The 20,768-nt window shown below is 39.0% G+C and overlaps 1 protein-coding gene across 3 annotated transcripts in view; it reads right to left on the minus strand.

The window, feature by feature from the left end:
• The window catches only part of VEZT (vezatin, adherens junctions transmembrane protein), a 58,609-nt gene that overhangs the window by 37,176 nt on the left and 665 nt on the right, over nucleotides 1-20,768 (minus strand). For 2 of the 3 annotated variants that reach the window (XM_062015392.1, XM_062015383.1), the window contains exon 2: nucleotides 2,314-2,448. In XM_062015392.1, the coding sequence (XP_061871376.1) occupies nucleotides 2,314-2,448 (135 nt within the window). Of the gene's footprint in view, nucleotides 1-1,319; nucleotides 1,441-2,313; nucleotides 2,449-20,768 lie in introns of those variants that run through there. The other variant, XM_062015401.1, reaches the window with a different exon arrangement.

A 20,768-nucleotide genomic window follows, 5' to 3' on the forward strand; every position in this document is an offset into this window, starting at 1 on the left:
TTTTTTCTATAATTGTTGAAGTCTTTGAAAAGCTGTAAACTCTACAAGGCCAAACAGTACTAAATTTGGGATTCTCATTATAGTATGGTTATTTTTTACAGGCTCTGTCTAATTCATGTGCTGGGCACACAGTGGTACTTACTGGTCCACTCAATGGATATACACTCTGCTTCTTATATGCATGGTCATCTTTGATCAGAAAGTGGGGCATGAGAGAAGGGAAACACTTTCATAGGACTATACATCTGAGAAACTGGGCATTGAGGCTGTGCACCTGCCCAACAGGAAAGCACAAACTCTGACCAAGCTATTCGTGAAGATAGACTCCAACAGGATTGAAGACCAAAGCAAAATGTTTCATGTTTCATTATCCTGTTGCCTTTGCAAATGGACTAATGAGTGTGAGGAAGCTTATATATATTCTATCGAGAGAGTATCTGAAATGAATATCACTATATGAAAATATGACACATCAACACTTCTCTGATTACTGCTAGATGAATAAACTTCAAACTGCAACTGCTAAATTTCCACTTCAAAGACTAGGCATTTCATTCCTTGCAAGTTCACCATACTATTGCAAACATTTCAAAAACCACACATTCTTCCCCTAGATCAGAAAAAAATGACACACATTATCCACACCAATTCATACACTTCTGAATCCTACCCCACCTAAGAGAGAAAGATTAAAGATATCACAAAAAATAAACCACTTCTGACCTAAAACAAAGAAGGAAAAAATGTACATGTACAAAATTGAAAAAAGATAACATTGAAATAAAACCTAACTGTGACTATTACTTGGCTAATTCCTTGGGGCATTTAAGAACTGAGCAACAGATACACATCAAGATGGCATTTTTTGATAAAAGATCCTACAAAAAGCATCAGCACTTCTCATTTGCCCTATGATCCCCCCATCCACTAACACATATAGGCTGACCTTCTTGAGATCTCCGGCCACTAATATCATACCACCTGTGTTTCAGAAAAATAAGATATTCCCCTTGGTTCATTGCCAGTTGATTAGGAGGGTTGAACACCACGTGCAGGGAAGCAGCAGAGGTCCCAAACAAGAGGAAAGGAGATTGTGAAACCCTCATTTGAAGATGGCTGAAGAGTTATAAAGCAAGAATGAACAACAGGAAATCTGAGCTCCAAGTGGAAGGTTAAAAGCCATGTCAGGCAAGAATCAGATGACTTAAGGTGCACAAAGATGAAAGCTACCTTAGAAGGTGAGGACAAAGAGAAAGAAATGATAATTCTTCAGAGGTAACACATCAACCCATGAATGCTTGGTTTGGATCCTTCCTTACCTGTGAGGCATTGCCCACCTCAGCCTGCAGTGGCCAGGACACAGAAGTCTGCGTGGAGGCCTCTTTTTCCTTCTGGCTTTGCACATAGTTGGAGCATGTCCACTGAAAATGGAACTCTCCACTGTGGAGGTGAAAGAGGTAGGCAGAAAATAACTATTCTTTGCATGCTCCATCTAAGTGCTAAGGAGAAGACTGACCAGTTACTGAATTTTCAATATACTTGTTGCAAAGAGGTTCCTACATTAGCTGCCTAAAAAGAGGAATCTCTTTACCCATGCTACAGCTCCTCATCTGAGTCACACTTCCTGTATTCTGTCAATAACAGTAAAATTTATTAAAAATAAGGAAAACAAAAAAATGTGTAGGTCATAGTAGGTGTTAAATGGCTTTTAAAAAAAAAATCGACAAGCCTTTAGTTAAAATGCCAGAGACATTAAAAAGTCTGAGATAATCAGCTGATGATCCCTGTCAGCTGTTAGTTAGAAAATTGCCATAAACTAAGCAGAGTTTTACTATCTCATTGAGATTGGTTATTGTATTTATACTTCCCACAAATCCTCTTTCTTAGTATGTTTTGTCACAGAGTAAGTGATATTTAGCAACTGAATGCCTGAGAAGGGCTGGGAATTATAAATATTCTGTTCCAGAAAATTACAAGTTTTATTCCCAGAATGTAATGCTAAGCTAATGTAACCATATCCAGTAAATAAGATAATTTACAACACTCAAAAGATTCATTATTGAAGTCTCTTGCTTCCCTAACTTACATAAATGCAAAGAAACACTCAAAACTATACTGGCAACCTATGCATTTCCAAACACATTTGCAGACAACTAGTCTTTTTTTTATTGTTTGAGGGTTTTACTTGATGTTTGGTTTTGGACTTTTTTTTAATGCAGTAAGAGATTTATCTTTATCTGCTTTGATTTTGCGTATTTGTGAAGTAATGTGGTTTTCTTTTTAGAAGATAAACAGGAACAGGAGAGCACTCACCTTCTGGGCAGCATGCACAGTCCGCTCTTTCAGGCTTTCCGCTGCTGCACATTGCTCTGCCTTCTGTGACACAGATGAACATACCTCAAAATCTGTGTGTCCCAAATCCTGCAGATACTGGTAGAGTGGGGAGTTCTGAAAGGTTAAAAAAGAAAAATTATTAAAACCTCACAATGTTAAAAAGGATTTCCTGTTTCCTGCAAAACACAGCTGTAAATACAGCAACCACATACCAGCAACAAATGGACTGAGAGTAGACCAGAAGAGAAGGACTTCAGGATAGCAGTGGATGAAAAATGGACTTAGTCCAGCAATGTGTGCCTGCAGCCCAAAAAGCCAGTCATACCCTGGGCTGCATTGAAATGAGCGTGACCAGTAGGTGGAGGGAGGTGATTCTTCCCCTTTGCTCTCCTGAGACCCCGCCTGCAATATTGCATCCAGCTCTGGGGTCCCTAGCACAAGAAAGACATGGACCTGTTCGGAGTGGGTCCAGAGAAGGGCCATGAAAATGATCAGAGGGGCTGAAACACTTCTTCTGTGAGGAAAGGCTATGAGTGTTTGGGGTTGTTCAGCCCAGAGAAAATAAGGCTCCAGGAAGAATTTCAATAATTAAAGAGGGCTTATAAGAAAGATGGAGAGAGACTATTTACCAAGACCTGTAGTGACAGGACAAGGGGTAGCAGCTTTAAACTAAAAGAGGGTAGATTTAAATTAGATAGAAGGAAGAAATTTTTTTACAGTGAGGGTGATCAAGCATTGGAACAGGTTGCCCAAAGAAGCTGTGGATGTCTCATCCTAGAGTGTTCAAGGCCATGTTGGATGGGACTTTGAGCAACCTGGTCTAGTGGAAGATGTCCTGCCCATGGCAGTGGGGTTGGAACCAGTTCATCTTTAAAGGTCCCTTCCAGCTCAAACCATACTGCCATTCTAAACAACAGGAAAAAAAACCCCAACACAGTTAATTGCATGGAAGCCAAAATTTTGCTTTAAATATTTCCCCTAAGTTTTATCCTGACCATGTTTAAAGAGGCCGCAAGACAGTCAACATACAAAACAATGTGATGAGAAATAAGCATGCAATCAACCACCTTTTCCCACAGCACTGTTTTTCCTAGGTTATCTGATAGAGTTCTTTAGGTTATATATTTTAAAGAAATAAATTGTGTACCTGGTAATGTATTTTAAAATATTATTGTGTGATTCTGGAACACTTACTGACATTTTTGCTAAAGTTTAGAAAAATTTAACAGATTATCCTTTGAATCCCTTCTGCTGAAAAAAAGAAATCCCAAAATCTAGAGCAATTCTCAAACTCCAATTAATTATGTCTCAGTGTAACCTGATTAGGTATCTACATGGGTTTTACAGAAATGGAAAAGCAAATTAGAAAAAAGCTTCTGCTCTCTCCAAGGATAGTACTAGCACTTCTGGCAAAGGAGAATCACATTTATTTTAAAATACCCTACAAAACCACAAAAAAATTCCAAACCCAAACCTGACTTTTTTAAGCTGCTGGCAAAACTACTAATTTACAAGAAGTCCTTAATAAAACTTCTTGGAGAAAGTAGGGAATTCTGATAATCAGTGTTTTTTTACATGCTTAGATACTTATCTATACAGATTTCTGACATTTCTTGCTGTTATCTGCATCAGATATCTAGATTTACCTGACTCTTATTTTTCTGCTCACAACCCCATACACAGCAATATCTAGGATAGATTTAATAGAAAGGATATTTAGGTTAACTCCAGTTCTACTCAGGACATATAGGATAGGTAGCTGCTGGAGAGAGTTCAGTGCAGCGTCACAAAGATGATGGAGTGGAGCATCTCCCTTATAATGAAAAGCTGAGGGAGCTGGGGCCCTTTAGCTTGGAGGAGACTGAGCAGTGACTTCATTAATGTTTACAGATATGTAAAGTGTGAGTGTCAGGAGGATGAAGCCAGGCTGTTCTCAGTGATGTACAATGTTAAGACAAGGGGCAACAGGTACAAGCTGGAAAATAAGAGGTTCCAAAGAAATACAAGGAAGAACTTCCTCATTGTGAGGGTGACAGAGCGCTGGAATAGGCTGCCCAGATGGGTTGTGGAGTCTCCTTCTCTGGAGACATTCAAAACCCACCTGGTTGAGTTCCTGTGTGACATTACCTAGGAGGTCCTGCTCTGGCAGTGGGGTTGGACTAGATGATCTTTCAAGGTCCCTTCCAGCCCTTGAGATTCTGTGATTCTGTGATATTAAGAGACTCCATCTTTAAGAAAACCTCTCATCAATCGGTCTTAAATAGCCTAGTTAGGGATTCATTTTGACCTCTGAAAAAATTTATTAACATCCCACACCAGTGTGTGAACACTAACAAACTGCACAGGAAGAAGATAAACCACTCAAAGAACTGTAACATGCTATCAAAAAGATAATAAAGATATTGTAAATAGAAAGGAAAAACTTTACAGTAAATAATGTCCAGTTGTGAAAGTCTGCAAAAACAACCACCAATGGAACATTTACTTCAAATTGTGACATTAACTTGCTAGTGCAAGTTGCAAAAGTGGCCCATCTTCTATGGTCACCTACCAACATGGACAAATTTCAAAGGACTGCTTTCCATACAATAAAACTTGGGAGTAATAATTCATACTAGCTAAACAAGTTAACTTGCTACCTCTAGGGAATTTTTTAACCCCAGCACCAAAGTGCTATTTTGATCACTCTTACCTATTTAAAGCGTGCAAATTCATACTTTTGCATGTTTTATGTGAGCTACAAGAGATTCAGTGTCCAGTCATTACCTGAAACTCAAACATTCATACCAACTTGCAGGTACAGACCATCCTCTTCGCTCACAATCACAATGACTGTGCAAAATACTACGATAGGTTAATGACTCATTTCCTTGTGGGAATTTTTCTGGTGTGACAACCCAATCCTACTTTTCCAAGTACTCTTCCTGCATGGTTGAGTACTTTTTCAAATGCATCTAACTCTAATTAAACAATGTACTGTTGTGGACTGGTAGGAAAGAAAATATGTTTCTAAGTGGACCACTTTATCAGAATTAATTAAAATGGAAAAGCAAACATAATAGATCAGGATACTTCTCTTGTTTAAGAGAATGTTAAATTCGCTTAATACTTTCAGGACAAAACTCAGAATAGGAATAGTTAACATCTTTTTAACATGATTAACATCTTTTTAACACAGTTTTCGTGCAGAGCCAGGCTGCACAGTGCCAGCACATCTGGGCTACACGAGAGGCTTTAGGGCAGCCTGGAGGTTTCAGTCAGAACTAGACAGAAGTTTCCCTGTTGAGATGTAGAAACATGACAAAACAGTGAGTGAACAGATAATATTTTATTAAAAATCATAGGTTTTGATGTTGTTTTGATGTTTGCTCCAGGTAGGACTCCAAAAGAATCACATCTAGGATCTTTAGCAGACCTGTCCATCGTCTTGACCATACTTGCCAAAAGCAGGGCTAGATATGGTTTGACACGTGACTGTTCTTGTAATTCATTGGTACTCACCTATATACAGACAGTTGGCAAAATAACCCAAATATACCAAGGAGTTTTTCCACTAGTATCTCAGGGTGCACCTTGCACTGGGGTCCATGATGAGAGAATTTTCTAAAAGTTGATCAAGGAAACTGGTTTAATGCTGTTTAGAGTGGCTCCAGTTCCTCACAAAAATGGATAGAGGAATCCAGAGAGCAAGAGACAGATACACAGAGACTCCATCCACTGAGTCAGAGAGAATTAGCTAATTTCCTGAATACTACACATTTAGTAAGGGAAATATTGCACAAATGTAAGAATGTTTAATTCTCCCCTCTTACTGGGTACTTGACAACATCAAAATCTTCCATGTAACTGCAATTCATATACTTTCTACTCTACAGAAATAGTAAAAAAGCCACCATCTCTCCAAAATGTTAATAAAACTTTAGTCTCCTAACTAGAGTGAATAATTTTATTTGTTTCTATAATCCAAGGGGGAATACAGGCACCTTATTAGGTTTTACACAAATTTCTTCTGATTAAATTTTTGAAGGCTCTTACACCATCTCATTATGGGTAAATTTGCAATTTTTATCACTGCTTGGAACTAGAAATCAGTTTTCTGCTTCTTGAGTTAGCAAATTATAATTGATTAAAATTTAACTTGAATGTTTATTACATATTCCTTCAAGTAGATAAAGAGTTTTCTCTTTCAGTTTCTCAGAAAGGATGTGGAATACAACAATCCTCTAACACATTTCATAGAATCACAGAATGGTAGGGGTTGGAAGCTACCTCTTGAGAGCATCCAGTCCAAAGCCCTGCTAAATTAGGTTCCCCTTGATCAAGTTGCCTAGGAACATGCCCAGGCAGGTTTGAAAATCTCCAGAGAAGGAGACTTCACAACCTCCTCGGGCAGCCTGTGCCAGGGCTCTCCCACCCTCACAGGAAAGAAGTTTCTCCTCATACTCAAGTGGAACTTCCTGTGTTGCAGCTTGTGCGTGTCACTGAGCGCTACACAAAAAAAGACTCACCCCATCCTCTTGACACCTGCTCTTCAGATCCACTGTGTCTTCTCTTCCCCAGGCTAAACAGCCCCAGGTCTCACAGCCTTTCCTCATCAGAGAGATGTTCCAGTCTCCTGATCATCTTTGTAGCCCTAATTTCTCTCACTCCCCACACTTCTCATATGTGCTCCTCAGTTTTATCTCACCATACATTCTCTCTCTTCCACATTCTCTTCTAAATGTTTATTAGTTGAATTTAATTGCACGTTGGAAAACCTCATTTTTTATTAAGTTAAATGACCAATAACTCTGTCATGACTAAAATCCCTTATACTATAAGTAAAATCACCATAATTTCCCATTCTGAACCCATTAACAGCATGTAAGATGTGGGTAAAGAAAGCACTGAACAAGAAGTAGGTAAAGAAGTGGTAAAAATTGGTATAAAATTAAGATAGAGGTCTCTCACGTAGCACAAGCAGCTTTACATTTTGCTCAGAAAATTTGAAGATTACACTTCTATTGCAATACCACTGATGACATGAATACACTAGCCTATGCTAACAGAAAACCACACCACATTCCCTGTCCTAGATACTGCCCAACTTTAAATGACACTGAGAAGCTTGTCACTTGTAAAGCTGTGTGGTCTGTGTAACTCACTGAGGATGCCTCCACCTCCTGCAAATTTCTCCCATTACATATGTCAGTATCATCTAGAAAATCCAGTAAAGGCATCTTCAGACATTGGATTTTATGCATGTGAACATTCATCCAGAAGTTCAAATATTACCAAAGAACCAGAATATTAGGAATTCTGCAACTACAGAATTGCAATATGATACCATTAAAATATACTGTTCTAGCTGTTGCTTACTTCATTACAAGAGACAGAAGTATTATACTTAATGCATTCAAAAATTTTTTCATCTTCATGAAGCTTTGAAAACAATAATTAAATCTCATAATGTGTTTGATGTCCCACAAATTATAGCTCTGAATTTCTGGCTTACATCCTTACCCAAACATCTCACTCCTAAATGCCTTCTTTCCCATAAAAAACATCGCAGACAAGCACATATTCCTGAACATGCACTTCTAAGTGTGAGAAAAGTTCCTTGGTTTCAATCCATCCTGTCGTTCATTAGCATTGCCAGCTCAGCTCTTTTCACCTGCAAATGTCATGATAATATTTTTAAAAATCTGCCTCTTGGTTGGGATTAATAGGAATTATCTGCCTTTTTTCATTTTAATTTTCTTTGCTCAAAATATACACAGTACTTTCTTTCAACGGCCTGACATTAAAAAAAGAGAAAAAAAAAAAAGGAGCAACTGTCTTTACATTTCTGCATCTATTATAGATACTACACTTCTAGCTTGACAAATTCAGGACATATCAGAAAGTCTTTCCTTTCAAGTAGTAACAGGTTATAATGAAAAAAAAAAGTTAAGACTTGAGAGAAAATTTTTCTTAGAATGTGAGGTAAAGGACCAGCAAAGTTGTTTCTGTGGACAGCATGGAAAGGAAATTTAAAATCTAACATGGCATTTTCCTATTAACACCACACCGTATTATTCTAGAAGAATCTATTTCCATGTGTTATTTAATCTTTACTTTCCACCACTCTCAACTTAGATAATAACTAGAATAATCTGTATTACTCATGTTTGATAGTCAGATTTGTTTATTTATTTCTAGCTGTCTCTGGTAGAATGACATGGTAATGAATAATGTACAAGGTAGAGAAGCAAAAAATATTAATAATTCATCTTATTGTTATGTTACCATCATATGACCAGGTACTGATGGGAAACATTATCTAAAGTAAGTGAGGATAAGACAGGATTTTTCAGCAATATGCTGTATTTATTTCTGAAGTTTCTTTTAAGCTGCTGCTTTTTCTTCTAAGTCACTTACTGAAACTACCTAGATACAAGAGACAGGCATTACATTTACAGCCAGAGCATTTTTTAATTGTGCTGCTGGTCCAGAATGTGTGCTGGAAATGGAAAATAGTTCCATAACATACAGAAGACAAAATACCATTACTCTTTGGTGTACTTTATAGATTATACATGGAAAAACTTATTAACAAGTAAAGCAAGGTAGTAGGAAATACGTACTGAGCAGGAATATAATTTTTGAAAATTCTAAAAATTAGGGTTTTCTGGGGACTCAGCAGAGATTGACAATAAAAATCCACTTATCTTTCTATGACTTCGAATTCACTAGTCAGTCATATTGCAAAGCCATTCAATTTTAACTAGACATTTATAGTATAGCATAGAGTTATATAAACTCCCATTTCCAGAATCAAGAAAGAAAATCCTTTCCTCTTCATTCATAGTTCTCTGACGATATTTTTAGATCCATGTTGCTAAAAATTATTTCACTCATATATTTATGTTTAATAATCACCCTCCTTTTTTAACGTTGAAAGGAGTTGAGTCTCATTCAAAACCCAGAATATATTATGCAGGATAAAGGAATAGTCCACTAAATTAGGTTTGTCCTTTAACCTGTTCCCAGTGCTTATTTTAATGCCATTTGCCATATAGCCCTGAATTGGTTGGAAAAAAAATATCTCCTAAACTGAAGACTAAATATCATTTTTGTAACTCTAAGCCTACAGTAAAAATAAAGAAATAAATAGGAAAAAAAAAATCAACATTGAGCCAAACTTTAAAAGATAATCAAATATATACAACATCACCTACTGCAATGTGGTGGAAAGGCTGTTATAAACAGAGAATTCCCTAGCTTTGGAAAAAAGCTTACTTTTGGTAGCTATCTACTCAAATTCTTACATCTAGTGCAGCCTGCAAGCACAGATATTCCACTTTAATAAGTGAAGCATTTTGTGCATATTCTGAGAAAAACCTTTGCAATCACAAATCAGGTTAAGACACTGTTAGCTTTCATACCCTTGTTACAATAGCAGCTGAAAATCCAAGCCACACCCAAATTATTTTTGCTGATGCATCATGAAGTAAATGACTCAGGGTTTCTCCATTAGAGATGGGCTTCCCACACCCAATGTTCTCTGCAATAATATGATTTACTACCTAGTAAATCTCTGCTCCTCTAGTTTCCAACTGTAACTGATGGAGCAGATTAACCTTAAAAGTAGTGTTTAATGCCATTGCACATAGTAAGAGGTTTAAAGATCTCTTCTTAAAATATGGACACATTTTTACAAAGCTGAGTTTTCCAATATGCCAAAACCACTGTGGGAGGTTAAACCACTTCCAAAGTAACTAAAAGTAATGAATTATCAGTTAAGACAGGAAAAGAAAAGAAAAGAAAGATTAAACATTTCTACCACAGTGACAGCAAAGGCTAAATTTGCTGAACAGGTGATGAAACTCAGAACAATAAAAACAGTATTGAAATCTACCCCCCTCTCTCAAAACACAGATTTGAAGAAGTTGGGCTAACACTCACAGACAGCGCAATCTTTGTCTCCTGGAAGAGGGTATTCCATTTTTCTCTTTGGTACTGCTCCCATGCACCTGACAGAATGTCGCCCACCTCCCCGTTTCTTTCTGCTTGTCCCTCCAGGATGACCCGAGCCGAGGATGAGAAGCAGCTGTCAGTGTAATTGCACCTGTGCCCCCGCACAGTAGCATTTTCCTGACAGCATCAGTGGATGCAGTTTGAAACTTCCCAGGACTGTGCGATTTCTCCTGACTAATGTGGCTTTCTAACTGGGGGGAGGGAAATCAGGATGACAGATTGCTAAAGGCTTTTAAAAAGATACTGCTTGAAAGAATTATTGCACATCGATCTTATATGCAGCCATTAATAAGACTTTCCAAGCAACAGTATTTAAAAGCCTTGGTCCTATTCTCCTGGCTGGTAGCCACCTCCTCCTGTGCTGCGACTGACAAAGAGCCAGGCACTGACAGGGCTAATATTAGACAATGACTTCAAGGCAGTGAAAGAGTCATTTAAATTTCCTACTCTACTTGCACCGCCACAGGAGCCTAGACCTTGGTTTCTCCAGCACTACGGTGTCACCTGATTTAGAAGCAGGCTCCAAGAACTACTTTGAAGTCATTAATCTATTACTATCCCTGAATATTTTCTAATGCACAATATATATATAATTCTGCAGGCACCCACATGTCCTGAAGAGCTAGGAAAGTTTTATAGCCAGTGTATAGTTCTGTATCACTGGATCTGTGACACAGGAGAGCTCTTCCCTTTGCATTTTCAGCATATGGTTGCACATTATTGCCATCCTGGAAAAGCCTTACAAAGAAACATTATGTACTAGACAAAGTCCTGAAACTCACTGAGAGCTCTGGATTGTTTTTACCTGTACAAAAGGGGCTGAGTGAATACAGATGAAAAGCCAAGCAGGACCTTTCTGACAGGGGCAGATATGAAAAATACCTGAAAAACTGTGAGTGGTAACTGTTACTTTCCCTGGAGGACAAGGTAACAGGTCAGGCAGACTCTGTACCTGGAGCTTTGGGTGTGAAGTCAACTGATCATACAGGTCATCAAACTAGGTTGGTACAGGAAAATTGGTTTGGTTTATACCAGTTATTAACAACTCCATGATTTTATCCTTCACTTACACTCAAAACTAAATTCATGAAATTAATGCATCTGACTGGTAAACTAATGGCTTATTTCTGAAATGGCTTGGAAACCACTTTAAAATATGAGCTCCAAAGAAGTAACTTGTTTACCCATTATAAATCACATTTATTCCAACTCTTAATGACAAAACACAGTAAGCAAACATCTTTACTGAAGTAAAAAGTATCCAAGAAACAAAAGAGACAGTCCCATCACAAAGGTTAAATGTACAGTGATTTTTTTTTATTCAAGTGTCTCAAGGAAGGTGATTAATGACTTGAAGTTGTGAGAGCAGCACCACAGTGTTAACCCTCCGGTAAACATGACCCCAGAATAATTAATACAGAGGAGTATTTTAAAAAATGTGGATAAACAGACCTAAAAATTCATTACAGATCATCGTGTACTTTCATCTTCAAATATTCTACTAAAATTTATAAAGACAACACGAGTTTACACACCATACAGACAATATCTCTAGCTGCTGAGATACCACATTACTGTTATCTAAAAAGGTCTGATGAGTTTATTTGGCCTTCACAACTGCCTAACTGTTCTTTATACAGTTTGAAGCTTGCAGTTTCTTTCAATTTCTCATTGGTATCACCTGCCACCCAGTAACGTGACAAAAAGGACAACAGCCTGTGCTCTCCTTCCTCTTAGCACACTGCTGAGAAGCTAGATATCCAAAATAGTCCATTCGTCACTACTCCAGGTGCCTCTACACAGCAATTTGCAGCAGAGATCTTACCCCAGGCTGAACTTACATGGTCAATTTAATCTGCTATTGCCAGCAGGTGCAGATGAAAGCTGCAGTACCATTTTATAACACTAATGATAATATTTAGACGAAGAAATGGTGAGATGGAACAAGAAACTGATCTGATTGTAAAAAAAAAATAAAATCCAGGGTGTTTTTTTGCTTTCTTTGTCAGGTTACCTTATAGTCTAATTAGTCTCTTGAGTCAGCTCACGGAGTCACCCACAAATCCAGGTGGCAATGTAAGGAAGAGGGTGGGAATAAGATGGAAAAGAGGAGTGATGCCTGAACATGTCTCTGACAACAGCCCATACTTCAGGCAGACACAACACAGCTTCACAGCAAGCTCATCAGAATGGCAAGTCAACTGTGGTTTTGACACATCTGTGGATTTAAAACTGACTTTATTTCATGCATATGTATAAAATGAGAGTAGTATATCTTTAGTCCACACAATATTTGGTGAGAAAAATCCCGTTGAGAGACCATTAACTGACACTACCACCGACAGTACCACATACTACTGACACTAGTTGTACGAATGTCCTTTTTAGCTTCCTCTTTGTCATAATTTATAACATTGGAGATATTTTTAAAAATACAATATTTATAAGCCTGATGCTTGAGAAAAATCACATTGCAAGCCCTAAAGTCTTCAAGTTTTTGGAGTAACATGATTTTAAATTTGAGCACAACAAAAAGTTTCTGAGGTTATGCTTCCTGGAGCTTTATTCTGTTTTTGTTTCAATTTTTTAAACAAAAAAAAAATTAAAACAGCTCAATTTAGGTACAGAAAGCTTTTGTGAAAACAAACATCACAGTGTTATGACAAGAGCTCCATTTGGTTTAGAAGAGTTCAGATGAGGATTTGAACATCTCCCTTTACTGATGAACCAGTATTCTAAGAAAAAAATAGCATATTTTGGACATATTTTGCTATTGTGGGCAAGCACAGAAGACATCAGCTAAAAGCTGTTCTGAATGTATTTGTATTATTCTGGGAAATGGTGGTGCCTCTTGTTGGAACCTCTCAAGTTAAAGAAATCTGTATCAGAACAGTACATTGAGACCTCTCTGTGCCCCTCAGCACCAAGCAGCATCTTGGCTTGTGTGGTTTAGGCCCATCAGGGAACAAAAGACCACGATTAGCCTCAAGTACCAAAGACCTGAGGATTGCCAAAGGGCAGGTAGAGCTTTATTGCTGCTTAAGGTCCAGGACAAAACAGAGCAGGGTACTTGGCTTGGGGAAGAAAACAGAGAATAATTTAATACACCACCAACTAAAGCAAAACCATAAAACCCCAAAACATAACTGAAATAAAACAGTGGTACAACCATGAAGAGTTCGACCAGCCCTTTAAGACCACCTTCTCCCCACCCCTCCTCTCTTCCAGGGCTCAGAGTCCTGATCCTGGTATTTTTACCTCCTTCCCCTCTGAACGGCCCAAGGGAGCAGGGAATGGGAGTTTCAGTCAGTCTTTTCCTGATAGCTTCTACTGTTTGTTTCTCCTCAGGGCAGGTGGGCTCTGCACTAGTCCTCCCTGCAAGTCTGTGGGGTACCTCACACACATGGCAGACCTGCACGGGCTGCTCCAATGCACATTTATCCCAAAGGCTGCAGCTCCTCTTTGCCTCTTGTGTGGGGCTGCTCTGCAGTGTGCAGGCTCTCCAGCATGGCCTGTGCCTTGGCTGCCTCCTCACACAGTTTCTCACCAGTCTGGGCGCACTCACACGGAGCTGCTGGTGGCTCTCAGTCCTGCCATGGCCTTGCATGGGTTGCAGGGGTACAGCCCGTGTTCTCACCATGGCTTGCAGAGGGGTCTCTGGTCTGGTGCTCTTCCTTCCTTCCTCCTTCTCTGACTGTGGGGTCTGTGTGGTCGCCTCCATCTTGTATCACTCTTACACCTCCCGCAAGCACTTCAAATTCCCATCCCCAAATCGTGATCGCAGAGGCACCAGATTGGCCCAGCCAGGCCGGAGGTGGGTCTGAACCCAGGAGCCGGGGCAGAATCCAAAAACTCTTTACCGGGTCTCCACTGCAATCCCCTCTCACTGTTACCAAGCAAAAGCTGCTCCTTGCTAAACCATGACAGCTTGTTGCCTAAATAAGCAGTAAGAGTTGTCTTTCCAAACCTGGCATTTGAACGCATTATGATGTTGTGCAATATTTCCCAAGCACTTTTGTCTCATTTCCCTCCTAAACGTACTCCACCATTCCCACCTCCTCCCCATATAGGCCAGACCCAGTGCCAAGCAGTTGCCAACTCTGATGAGCTCTGGTGCTTCCTTTCTCTCTTAAGATGGCATGCTCCTTGTAAAGCACTTCTCTACCGTTTTCAGGACTTATGTTTCACATCAGGTTCTTCCACTACAGCAAGAAGACAAGCATGGTGCTGCTCTGGCACAGGGGTTGGACTAGATGATCTTGTAAGGTCCCTTCCAACCCTTAAGATTCTGTGATTCTGTGATGCAGACCATGTGTCTCCAGCCTCTGGAAAGTGTAATTCCATTTCTGTGCATATTTCCCCGCAATGACAGGAAGATGACTGCTTGAGCAAGAGCTGTCTGGGAAATGACAGCACCTGCTAACACATTCCAAGTATCTGTTCTGAGTTCGTGTGTATCAATTCTAAGTTCAGTAGAGCTATGTTGAATATTTTACACAGACATAAACTTTTGAGTTTGGACATGAGATTTTGGACTCTCTTTGCATTCATCCCCAGCTTGTTTTCTTTTTAAGAACAAACTAGTATGGATTCTGAGATTTGATGCAGAGTTGTTTTGTTAATTTCTCCCATTTGCACAAAATAAAATTTGAAGTTGAGAAAGATCACATACACAATTTATATCATAGTTTGCAATCTCGGATTTCTAACAGGACAAACAATGAATCCCAGACTTAAAAGTCTGGAGTCATACTAATGATCAGATCCTCTAGATCCAAACTAAAAGGTTAGACTGAACTGTGACACTACCATCATGATACTGAGGCAGCCTTTAGTAGGGCTATTCTTTAAAATTTCTTTCAATTAGTAGTGAAATAGCTAGTGAATAGCAACATTAAATAAATATCATGGACAGAACTGGTTGTAGGAATGGCACAAGACTCATCAGTTAATTAAAACAATGTCTCAAGTGAGGAAAGCTTTTTTTAATAATAATTTTTAAAAAAGTAAATGGAGAGGGAAGTTTAAGGCAGTGAAATTAATTCACTACTATATTTCACACAATTCTACATGCAAAGCTTTATATTTCAAACACTGTGTATGATAAAGCCCTTAAAATGTAAGGTAGTGGCAGTTTGACATTGTGGGTGTTGAAATCACTTTTCTATTGGGCAATCTGGTGAAAAGTCTTGCATGGATTAACTTCTGCAAACACAGCATTGAAATCAAAACCAACAAAAGTCAGCTCCAATTCTTCCACCAGAACCACAGAGTCAGGAAGACTTTCTGGAAGTTGGTTCGAACAATAGGTGAACCTGAAGGAAGGAGCATCTCACCTGTGAGGAAAGGCAGAGAGAGCTGGGATGGTTCAGACTGGAGAAGAGAAGGCTCAGGGGAATCCCATCAATGTATGTAAGTATCCAAAGGGAGCATACATAGAGGATGGAGCCAGGCTCTTCTCAGCAGTGCCCAGACACAGAACTAGTAGCAATGGGCACAAACTGAAATACAGGAGGTTCCCTCTGACCATCAGGAAAGAGAGTGACCAAGCACTGGCACAGGTTACCCAGAGAGGCTTTAGAGTCTCCCACCTTGGAAATACTCAAAAGCCATCTAGGCATGGTCCTGAGCAACTAGCTCTAATTGTCCCTGTTTGAGCATGAAGCTTGGACCATATGTTCTCAACCATTCTGTAATCCTGTGAGTATAGCTTTGCTACTTATCCAAAAGTAAAAAATAACCTTGCACTAGCTCACTAAAATACAGGACAAATGACTTAGCTAGAAGCAGGTATCAGGAGCTGAAAATATACTAAGAGAGCAGTGTCTGGATCACCTTAATCCAGTGTTCTGAAAGAATGGGCACAGGAGATCAAAGATTCATCAGAAAGGATTTTTAATAAATCTATGAACTCAAAAGTGGAAAAAAAGCCAACACAGTGCCTCTATTTACAAGGAGAAAAAAGCAAGTGGGAATATGTCAGGCCTATGAATCTGATCAAAAGCCAGCATGTCAGAGAGAATAATTATTCTTTCTTGCAAAATTCAAAGACAGATAAGCAAACAGATGGTCAACAAAGAAGATATCACATGGGTTCAGCAGAGTTAGACTGTGCCACACTCACTAGACACCTTCCTTTGACGAGACAGATATTTTTTCTAAATAAAGGAAATACAGGGAGTTTATATGGACTTTTTACACTGTGCCATATGGAGTATGGACTTTTGATACTGTGCCATATCAGTTAAGATAATAGAATGGTTCGAGCTGGAAAATACTTTAAACATTACATAGTTCCAACCCCACTGCCATGGGCAGGGACAGCTTCTACTGGATTAGGTTGCAAGAAGCCCCATCCAACCTGGCCCTGAACACCTCCAGGGATGAGGCATCTACAACTTCTCTGGGCAACCTGTTCCAGTGTTTCATCACCCTCACAGTGAAGAACAACTTCTCTATATCTCATCTACTCTTTCAGTTTGGAGCCATTGCCCTTTGTCCTATTACTATGTGCCTTTTTACAAAGTTCTCTCTGGCTTTCTTGTTGGCCTCCTCTTATGTAATGGAAGGCTGTAGTAAAGTCTTCCTGAAGCCTTCCCTTCTCCAGGCTGAACAATCCCAACTCTCTCAGCTTGTCTTCATGGCAGAGGTGCTCCAGCCTTCTGATCACTTTCACAATCCTCCTCTGGACTTGCTCCAACAAGTCTATGTCCTTCTTATGTTGGGGCCCCAGAGCTGCACACAGTACTGCAGGATGGGTCTCATGAAAGCAGAGTCTTATTAATAGTCAGATTTTCATCCACCAAGACTCCCATAGTCCTTCTCCACAGGGCTGGCCTCAATCCACTCATTGCCCAGCCCAGATTTGTGCTTGGGAAAGGAAACAAGTAATGTAGATGGCAGAGGTCACTGTGGGTTATGCTGAATGTAAAGCTATCACATCAGAAGAAAGGTACTAACGGAGTTGCTAAAGAATGAGTCTTTGATCAAAGCTTTCAAACTTTCCTTCATTAACCTTAAAGCATAAACCCATGCTAATGGAATTTCCCGTATTACTAAGCAATATCATATATGCAGAAAAGCATTGAAACATCACACAGTGAGAACTGGATGACCTTGGGTAGGTACATGCGATCTAACACTAGACAACAGCAAAACCCTACACAAGGAGACTAAAAACTACAAGCTCTCCAATAACATGGAAGCCTTTGACACAAATAAGGACAGACATGAAAAGTTACCTTATTACATTACAACCAAGTCAAACAGTATGAAGACTTGTGAATGTTGTTTGTAGTTCTAGGATGCAAGAAACAAAGTATTCCTAGCAGAAGCTAGGAAAATAGTTGTAAAAGGCACCGGCAAGAAGGCCAAGTACCATGCTGAAAGCTCAGGTAAAGAAAGATTAATGTAAACTTTCCACTTTTATGTGGAAAAAAACCCAATCAAACAAAAAACTAACTAACCAAAAATGAACAGAAAAAAGTGTTTTGTGAAAGGAAGCTACAATATATTGGATTATTCAGCTTAGCAAAATACTTAGCCAGGATAAGACTGCTTTCTAGGAGTCCTTTTAGGAGCTTTTTAGGAGTTCTAAATACTAGAGAAATAAAAACTATATATACTATGGATAATAGTAGCAGAAGTGCAAGTAGATACGAAGTGGCCATGAATAAATTTCAAATCAGAAATTAGATGGCAGCTACTATCAAGGCAATGAAATTCTAACACAGTCATCCCACTGGGATGATGGAGAAATTTAGCCAGTTTGAACAAGGATCTTCTTTACTTAAAAAGAAAACAAGAGGCAATGTCATTGTCCAAACAACAAAATATAACACGATTCCAGTCTCATACCACAATATTCAAAACACTGAATTTTCCAGAGGACTCTGGGGTAAGGTGTAACTGCAGTGCCCATAACATTCTAACTGTAGCATTCTGTCTTCTAGCTCATTTTGTAAAAAACTCATCCACATAACTTATCAAATTTCCTATCACATGATCACCTTCAATAAATTAAGGCAGATGTTGATAATTTAATTCATTGCTCCTCCACTTTTTAGTACAATCTGCTCTACACTGTAAAAATTTTTGATACGCTGCTGGCAGACTAGCCCAGGCCATGCGTATCAGGGGCATCTCTGTATTTCTTGGGTGCCGTCCCTCCCCTCCTCCCAGTATTTGTAGTATTTTAACTACCAAAAGCAACTGGTGGTAAAAATGCAAGAACTGAAGTGCTGAGGACTATGCAGTAGGTGAACAAAAACCACTATTCGCTGTAGGAATTCATTTATAAACTGGATGGTGTATGGCAGCACTTACTGGATAGAGTGAATGCCTGTCATTCATTATCGTTCAATCACAATGATCTGCAATGGTTCTTGAACTGCACGAAAAACATTGCTTTCCCAGGGCAGTGATGCCATGTTTGTGCTTCCTTTCCTTCAGAGATACATTAATAGAAAAGATACTTTGACAGTAAGAAAAATGACCAGTCCTTGGAAGCTCACAAATATCTACTAGTGGGCCATCATTTGTTTGATGCTGCAAAATCTGTAACTCAGACAGCTGTCATTGATGTATTCAGGGCCCGTTGCACAGAGCTGTGACCTGAAAAACGTGCAGAAGACAACACTGGGCATAACTGTGACACGTAATAGGTGAAGCATACCTCTCCTATCAATTCTGATGGGTATTAATAACATGAAGGAACACTTCTTTCCTGACTATGCTTTCATTACCACACTACTCCGCTTATGGTTTTGACTGCTAACTTGTTCACAAAAGCTCCAGAAGCACAGAGAAAGCAGCTGTTGACAGTAATCTAGGTCTAAATGCTGAAAGTCTCTTGCAATGGTGAACTGTGAAGAGCAACATGCAAAGTGACCTACTAAAGGTGCAGGAAAAAAATCTAGTTGCATACTAGAAATGACAAATAATTAGGGGGAGAGTTTGGCACCTAAGAAATAAAAAAATTTTGAAAAAAAAAAAGTTGTAACATTAACTACCCAAAGACTTTTTGGATCTTTGTTAACTCCCATCTCCAGCTTATCTGTGTGGTGCCTTCATTTTACAACAGCACAAACCCTACTGAGTACTTATTCAGATAATTTTTGTAGATATTTCAAGATGCGTATTATTGTCAGCAAATATCTCACTGAGCTCTACACCTCAACCAATCAACCAATGAAAATAATCTGTATTTTCCTCACTGTTTCTTGCATGATAGTATAGTTGTACCCTATTATATGAAAGATACATTACTACACCTACATCACTCAGCATATGTAGACATGTGTCTGTATACACACACTTCATACAGCAAGGTATCAAAGAGCCTTTACTAGTGACAGAAATCCATTCCCAAAACGCAAAGAAAATAGTGAGATGCATTGGTGTCTAATGACAGGACTAGAGGAACATAAGCTGTAACATAAAAACTTCCACTTAATAATAAGGAAAAACTTTTTTCCTGTGAGGGGGACATAGCCCTGGCACAGGCTGTCCAGGGAGGATATGGAGTCTCCTTCTCTGGAGGATTTGAAAACCTGCCTGGACTTGTTTCTGTGTGACCAGATTGAGGTGAGCCTGCTTTAGCAGGGAGTTGGGACCATTCCCAACTCCCAGACATTCCACGATTCTATGATCTTGCAGAGAATGATACAGAGAAATCTTTTACTCCCTATGCAGTAAAACTTTCTCGATCCATTGCGTGGCCTCAAGAATTGTGGAGCTGTAAAATGACTATAACTTTTACTCAAGAAGGGAAACGAGTAAGGCAGGCATTATCCCCATGAAAGAAATTCTCACCATGGATTTATCCCATTAAATGATGTGATTTAACATAGAAGCAATATAAATAACAGATTTTATCGCTACGATTCAAGGTTGGTTGTGGACAAACACAAAACTCTGTGGTACAGACCAAAGCCATTTACAGGCAATACTAACACTGATGAGGAAAAAAATAATAACTGTTTATTTAAAGAGCTTTTTGCATCTTGGTAAAATCAGGAGAATTATTATTATTATTAGAATAATTAGCAATTTTAAAGACAGTATTTCTCTGTAACCATTTTCTCTGTGGTACCTGCAAAAACAAGTGTTCTCTCCATGAAGATGCAACTACATTTACCTGCTGTAAACTGATCCAATTTTGTTACTGAACTGTAACAGCAGATACACACAGATGCTGTTTTAAATAAGGCCAAGATGATGTTGTGGCCCCATTATCTGATGAAAGTTTTATGCAAACCCTATAAATAATAAAAATACTAGAAAGGTAGTTTCAGTACTTACTACTCAAATGAGCACATGCTGAAATATACTTTTTAAGTGTATTGCACTGATTGAGAAGCGGGATCTATTTGCTACACAGGGGATTTACTACCTTTGCCCCCAACTCGTGTTCAGAGCTCAGGGCGGTGCGGTGC

The sequence above is a fragment of the Colius striatus genome, chromosome 1 (assembly GCF_028858725.1).
Source record: "Colius striatus isolate bColStr4 chromosome 1, bColStr4.1.hap1, whole genome shotgun sequence".
Lineage (NCBI taxonomy): Eukaryota > Metazoa > Chordata > Aves > Coliiformes > Coliidae > Colius > Colius striatus.